This window comes from Herpailurus yagouaroundi, unplaced genomic scaffold (assembly GCF_014898765.1).
Source record: "Herpailurus yagouaroundi ecotype Mexico unplaced genomic scaffold, PumYag 194, whole genome shotgun sequence".
Classification (NCBI taxonomy): domain Eukaryota; kingdom Metazoa; phylum Chordata; class Mammalia; order Carnivora; family Felidae; genus Herpailurus; species Herpailurus yagouaroundi.
The window spans coordinates 779641-787015 of NW_024412425.1; the positions used below are offsets into that span (position 1 = coordinate 779641).

A 7375-nucleotide genomic window follows, 5' to 3' on the forward strand; every position below is an offset into this window, starting at 1 on the left:
ACACAGGTAAAATGCCTCCTATGCTTTTCTATGAGGCCTCAGGTTTTATGTTCCCCTGGGTTGCTGTGCTTCTTGCTTATACTCCAGAGCTCTCTCTGAGCTATTTTCATCAGTGAGTAGTTAGTTGTTAAATCATTGTTTTGTGGAGACACAAGTGCTGCGACCTCCTAGTCCACCACCTCGCTAATGTCCCTGTGACCTTTTTAAAGGGATAAAGATGGTCCATGGGGAACAGGTGCAAGAGAGCTTCGTCTATATGGCATTGACTTTAGTTGGAGTGCTTTCATGGAGCTAGGTCAGTTGCGACAAGCTAGCACCCAAGGAAAACGAACTGGTTTCTACTACCATTCTAAAGGCACCTATGACTGCCCTTAATACTGAAATTTGGTTGAGACGGTACTCAGAGTACAGAAGTTACACAGGCAATGATAAGAGGTAGATTGTTGGGGTGCCTGGGTGTCTCAGTCGGTTAAGCGTCCGACTTCTGCTCAGGTCATGATCTCTCAGTTCACGAGTTTGAGCCCTGCATCAGGCTCTCTGTTGTCAGCAATGGAGCCTCAGGTTCCACTCAGCAATGGAGTATCAGGTTCTGTGCTGACAGCTCAGAGCCCGGAGCCTGCCTCAGATTCTGTATCTCCCTCTCTCTCTGCCCTTCCCCTGCTCATGCTCTGTCTCTCTCTCCCTCTCTTTCTCAAAAATAAACACTAAAAAAACTTTAAAAGGTAGATTCTTTTTTTTAAGTTGATTTATTTTGAGAAAGAGAGAGAGAGAGAGACAGTGTGCACATGAGGGGGGGAGGGGCAGAGAGAGAGGGGGGGGAGAAAGAGAATCCCAAGCTGGCTCTGTGCTGTCAGCACAGAGTCCAATGCGGGGCTCGAACTCACGATGATGACCTGAGCCAAGATCAAGAGACACTTGACTGAGCCACCCAGGCTATCCTGGATTTCTTTCTTCTCACAGAAAAAGGCAAATTCCTGGGCTCTGGTCCATTTAGACTTTGTTGACCCATGAAAGGCCTTTGGAAACGTCTCTCAGTTGGTCAGGATTTGGATCATAGATCTTTCTCAATAAGGGTGGGTATGTCAGCCATATCTCCTGAACTGGGACACCTGGGGGAGAGGTACTGATCTAGATCATCATCCCCAGGTAAGGCATATAGTTGTATAAGGTGATCTATGTCATAGGGAATGGAGGCCCAAGGAGGATCAGGGTCCCCCAGACATATCTGTTGGAGATCATGAGGTGGAGAATCCCAAGACGAATTCCACTTGGAGGGACCAGCACCTGCAGATTGCACGCTATCAGGAGACTGAGGTAGTTCATGGTCACAGGCATCCAAAATGCTGGGACTCCCGGGATGAGTGTTTGCTGAAGTTACAGGTAAGGGAGGTTGCTCCTCTTTGATTGAAATCGTCTGGTTTGATGATTTTAGTGACGAATTTGAATCAGTTTGTTGCTGCTCTTTCTTCCTTTTCACGCGCTGGTTCTTAAACCAAGTCTGGGGAGAGAGGAGGTGAGCAGGTTAATACGGGGCGGGGGGGGGGGGGGGCAGGGGGCGGGTCTAAAGGGAAATCCTCATGTTTCTCAGGAATTAGTTTCTTTTGGCATGAGAAGGCTAGTGTCTCATCTCTTCATAGTTATCTGAACAAGGGACATTCCTTCTATCCTCTGCTGTCCTGAGTTCCAGAAGGCAAATGGAGTGTAAGATCATGACAGAGCACTCAAACCCTAGATCAGGAGGGGTTAAGGCAAGGTGCTTCTGTCTTGGTGGATGCTCAGCATTTTCAGACAGACTTCTGAAGACCAAGAATTTGGAGTGGGAGTGTAGCTTGGGGTGTCTTCGGGATTCATTCAGGGGTTCTCATACCCCAAATACTCTGTGGCAACTTAGTTGCAAGGCATCTAAATGACCGAATGGTCTGATTAGGGAGAATCTAGACATAAACAGGAGCTGAATCCAATGGGCTTATCTGAGATCCATCGCTGTGTAGCATTGTGGGTCTGGAGTCAGAAAGGTCTGGGTTCAAATTCTAGCTCTTATGTTTATAATCCTTGGAGGATTCTCTGCGAGCTTAGTGTTCCCTAATAAAATGGATGGTCATAAGAATAAAACTATAAGACATCTGTCTGCACACACACCAGTTGTTCAATAAATAGGAATTACATGATGACTAAAGTGTATATGAAGCTCTGGGTTAGGTGTGCTGTGTAGACACACACTCAGGGATATACCTTTATCACGGATTCGTCTAGCTGAGTAGATGAAATAAGTTCCATCATGGTAACCCAGTCTGGGTACATGGTCTCTTCGAACACTTGTTTCAGTGCTTGAAGCTGTTCTGCACTAAAGTGTGTGCGCCTCCGGCGAGCATACCTTTGCTCTTCTGCAAAAGGAATAGACACAAGGCTTTCATTAAAAAAAATATATATACGGGGCGCCTGGGTGGCGCAGTCGGTTAAGCGTCCGACTTCAGCCAGGTCACGATCTCGCGGTCCATGAGTTCGAGCCTCACGTCCGGTTCTGGGCTGATGGCTCAGAGCCTGGAGCCTGTTTCCGATTCTGTGTCTCCCTCTCTCTCTGACCCTCCCCCGTTCATGCTCTGTCTCTCTCTGTCCCAAAAATAAATAAACGTTGAAAAAAAATTTTTTTAATAAAAAATTAAAAATAAAAATACATTCAAAGATAAACTTCTTACCTGAGCCTGACCCGAGAGCCAAGAGCTTGGTCTTAAAAGTTGACTCAAATGGATAAAGAAGATGTGGTTTATACATACAATGAAATACTACTTGGCAATGAGAAAGAATGAAATCTGGCCATTTGTAGCAACGGGGATGGAACAGGAGAGTGTTATGCTAAGTGAAATAAGTCAGGCAGAGAAAGACAGATACCAGATGTTTTCACTCATATGTGGATCCTGGGAAACTTAACAGAAGACCATGGGGGAAGGGAAGGGGGAAAAAAAGACACAAACAGAGAGGGAGGGAGGAAAACCATAAGAGACTCTTAAATACAGAGAACAAACAGGGTTGATGGGGGACAGGGGGAGAGGGGAAAGTGGGTGATGGGCATTGAAGAGGGCACCTGTTGGGATGAGCACTGGGTGTTATATGGAAACCAATCTGACAATTTCATTTAAAAAATTCAAGAGGTAAAAATATAGGGAAAACTCCAATTAATTAATTAATTAATTAAAAGTTGACTCATGGAACCCACTCTTCACCATCTTGCTGGGATTGCTCTGCACCACTGAAATTCTGTTTCCCCTATGCGAAAATGGTTCAAGCCTGGTTTAAGAGCAAGTAACTGTCCTAACCATCCACTTGTTCTAGAGGAATATACTAGTTCTGGAAAGCAGTGTGGAGTTTCCCCAAAAAGTTAAAAATAGAACTACCCTACAAGCCAGCAATTGTACTACTAGGTATTTACCCAAGGGATACAGGTGTGCTGTTTCGAAGGGACACATGCACCCCCATGTTTATAGCAGCACTATCAACAATAGCCAAAGTATGGAAAGAGCTCAAATGTCCATCTAAGGATGAATGGATGAAGGAGATGTGGTATATATACACAATGGAGTATTACTCGGGAATCAAAAAGAATGAAATCTTACCCTTTGCAACTGCATGGATGGAACTAGAGGCTGTTATGCTAAGTGAAATTAGTCGGAGAAAGACAAATATCCTATGACTTTACTCATACGAGGAATTTAAGATACAAAATAGATGAACATATGGAAGGGAAGCAAAAATAATATAAAAACAAGGAGGGGGAAAAACATAAGAGACTCTTAAACATAGAAAACAAACAGAGGGTTGCTGGAGGGGTTGTGGGAGGGGGGATGGTCTAAATGGGTAAAGGGCATTAAGGAATCTACTCCTGAAATCATTGTTGCACCAGATGCTAACTAACTTGGATGTAAATCAAACAATAAATAACAATGAATAAATAACAATAAATAAATAAAAATGAATAAATAAATAAACCTACGCTAAAAAAAAAAAAAAAAAGAATATACTAGAAACTCATAGCCAAGAAAAATGAACCAGACTAGTTCGAGAAAATATATCTTTCCTCGGGGTGCCTGGCTGGCTCGGTTGGTTGAGCTTCGGCTCAACTTCGGCTCAGGTCATGATCTCACAGTTTGTGAGTTCAAGCCCTGCGTCGGGCTCTGTGCTGACAGCTCAGAGCCTGGAGCCTGTTTCGGATTCTGTCTCCTTCTGTCTCTGCCCCTCCCCACTTGTGCTCTGTCTCTCTGTCTCTCAAAAATAAATAAATGTAAAAAAATTAAAAAAAAGAAAGTATATCTGTGAGGACAGTTGGAATAACATAGGATAGTGACATGATTATCAACGTTAGATTCATTTGAGTTCATATGATTCATAGAGTATTTGAGACTCTGTTGCCCTAATCAGCCATAGACTCAGGGTCACTGCCATCTACACTGGTCGGCATGTGAGATCTTGAAGCTGATTTGGCCATTTATCAATGAGGCCAGTGAGAGGAGCAGGTATGGAGCTTAGTGACCTGAGAATGAATGTTGATTCTCCCATTTATTAGCTCTCTCTGGGAGTATCACTACACTTATATTATTTGCCCCTTTTCTCTACCAGTAAAATGGTCCCATAGTTCACTTGCTTTGGGGAAGAACTGAGTATCCAGAAAGCAAGTCTGTTAATTACAGCCTCTGTGTATAATAGGTGCAGAGTGGGAGTTGTTTTATTGTTTAAAATATAAATGTAAAACCATGGCATCTAGCAATATTCGATCCATTTTCCATAGGAGATTCTGTTTATGTAGGGGGCCCTTATTCTTCATATATATATATCTCTTCATACATTAAAAAAATTAATAAAATAGAGCAAAGAGTCTCAATTTCACTAGGTAATAAAGAAATGGAATATGGATCAAATATTAAGTACTGTCTTGTATCCACTGCTGAACATAGGACAGTGGGGGTGTACCTGGGTGGCTCAGTTGGTTAAGCATCCGACTTCGGCTCAAGTCATCATCTCACATTTCATGAGTTTGAGCCCCACGTCAGGCTCTGTGCAGACAGCTCATTGCCTGGGGCCTCCTTCGGATTCTCTGTCTCCCTCTCTCTCTGCCCCTGCCCCCCTTGTGCTCTATCTCTGTCTCTCTCTCTCAAAAATAAACACTTAAAAAAAATTTTTTTTTAAAGAACATGGAAAAACAAAAACTCACGGTACACAGTAATGGTGGAGTCCAGTTACAAAATGTGTTCCAATGCTTCCTGTTGGTATAACCCAGTGGTTCCCAAAACTGACCACTTGGTGTTGGCAAGATGCTACCACAAAGTCTCACCATCTTGCCTCGGCCTGTCGACAGCCCAACTGCTCAACCTCTAGCACTGCAAGCATTTGTTGCCCTTGCCCCAGCTTACCTGCCATAATATCCTTTTGAAATGCAAGGACTCCTTCTGTCGTGCGTTTGCTGAACTCCTGAATTCAGTCTATGTATCTGCTGGGTCTGAGGACTCCCATTTATACAAAATTTTGACGTAGTATAGTCCCTGCCCTACCCCGCCCTAATGTCACACCCTCTGGTAATCCATTCAACACGTGCTGCTTGAGAACCTGTTTTGTGCCCCATGCTGTGCAGGGCCCTGGGATAAAGCGGTGATTCCAGACTTCATCTCTGACCTCAAATGGTGGAGGAAAACAAATGGAAGTCAAAATGGATAAAATGTTCAAAAATTTCACTCTGGGAAAAAGAGAAAACACGCAGGATACAGAGAGAAACAGTAAACTGGGAAGGCAATTGAATCCAGAAGGTGAAGGATGGGCTCTGTGCGTTGGGCAGCTACTGGTGAGACCTCGCAGGGTGGGGATGAGGTTCCGGGGATGGGAGGTGCATGGGGAAGCCCCTCAAACAAAGCAGCAGCAGGCAAGGGTCAAGATCTTGGCAGAGCCTAAATGGTAGACATTCTTGTAACTTCTGTTAGAGTTTGGATTTGGGATGGTTGAAAGCCCAGTGAGAATTCTGAGCAAGGGACCTTAACTGATACATTGCATTTTAAAAAACTTATGCCTCCTGGGGTGCCTAGATGGCTCAGTTGGCTAAGCATCTGACTCTTGATTTGGGCTCAGGTCATAATCTCACAGTCCATGGGTTTGAGCCCGCATCCATCAGTGCAGTTGAAGCTGTTAGCGCAGAGCCTGCTTGGGATTCTCTCTCCCCTGCCCCACCCTCTCTCTCTGCCCCTCCCTGATCTCTATCTCTCTCTAAAAACAAATAAACTTTAAAAATATCATGCCTCCCTCTTGCCTCTTACCTTCCCTTTCCCTGTTTCTTGGTTCTGCCTTTTCTCCACCTCTCAGGTGACCTATTTGCTCACTTACTCATTCCTCCCCGTGGTGTTCTTCTCCAAGACAGGCCTTATTCATAGGGGGGGTCTCACTTGATAGGAGAATTGGTTCTAGTTCCTAGTCTTCTGCCCTGGAGGCCCCGCACCCATTGTGGACCCAACAACTCTGAAGTGGAGCTGGGACTCTGGCCCTGGCCCATCTCACCTGCCCCCCACTCCACCCTCATCCCTCATCTCCACATGCTAATCAGCTTGGAGAGGTCTTGAAAGAGCCCAAGAACACTGACTCTGGAAACATTGTCAGTAGCCCAAAACGATTGAAGCACCCAACTGTGTCTCATACAAGAAGAAAATTCAGGGAACCTTTTTGAAGTGATCAATGGTAGAAACACCTTCCAAATATCTATTCAAAAGGGTAAAAGCAGGCCTTGAATTTTCCATGTAAATTTTAGAATTGATCCCCAGAATCTCCTTGAGAAGCCAATGAGGATAAAAGAGCGTGATGTATTCAAAGGGTATGAATGTCAAAATAGCAGAGGATTTTGCAGGTATTTATGTTTAATTTTTTTTTTCAACGTTTATTTATTTTTGGGACAGAGAGAGACAGAGCATGAACGGGGGAGGGTCAGAGAGAGAGGGAGACACAGAATCGGAAACAGGCTCCAGGCTCTGAGCCATCAGCCCAGAGCCTGACGCGGGGCTCGAACTCACGGACCGCGAGATTGTGACCTGGCTGAAGTCGGACGCTTAACCGACTGCGCCACCCAGGCGCCCCTGCAGGTATTTATGTTTAAAAACAGGAGTGCCTAGACGGCTCGGTCAGTTGGACATCCGACTTCAGCTCAGGTCATGATCTTGAGGTCCATAAGTTTGAGCCCCGCATTGGGCTCTGAGCTGCCAGCTCAGAGCCTGGAGCCCGCTTCGGATTCTGTGTCTCCCTCTCTCTCCCCCTTCCTGTCTTTCTCTGTCTCTCAAAAATAAATAAACATTAAACATTAAAAATAAATAAATAGTAAAAACAGGGGCGCCTGGGTGACTCAGTTGGTTAG

At 44.8% G+C, this 7375-nt stretch overlaps 1 protein-coding gene across 1 annotated transcript; it reads right to left on the reverse strand.

The window, feature by feature from the left end:
- Window positions 1-919: 919 nt before the first annotated feature.
- LEUTX (leucine twenty homeobox) lies at window positions 920-2301 on the reverse strand. The gene is made up of 2 exons (XM_040445604.1): window positions 2233-2301; window positions 920-1498 (listed from the first exon to the last, which is right to left on the reverse strand). Exons 1-2 carry the CDS (start codon window positions 2299-2301, stop codon window positions 1052-1054), a joined length of 516 nt encoding a protein of 171 aa, XP_040301538.1. The 3' UTR covers window positions 920-1051.
- Between the last annotated feature and the right edge of the window lie 5074 nt (window positions 2302-7375).

Coding starts and splice junctions, on each gene's coding strand:
- LEUTX (XM_040445604.1), bottom strand. CDS start 2,301: ATGTACCCAGACTGGGTTACCATGATGGAACTTATTTCATCTACTCAG. Junction 1,499..2,232: donor TAGACGAATCCGTGATAAAG/GTATATCCCTGA, acceptor CTCTCTCCCCAG/ACTTGGTTTAAGAACCAGCG.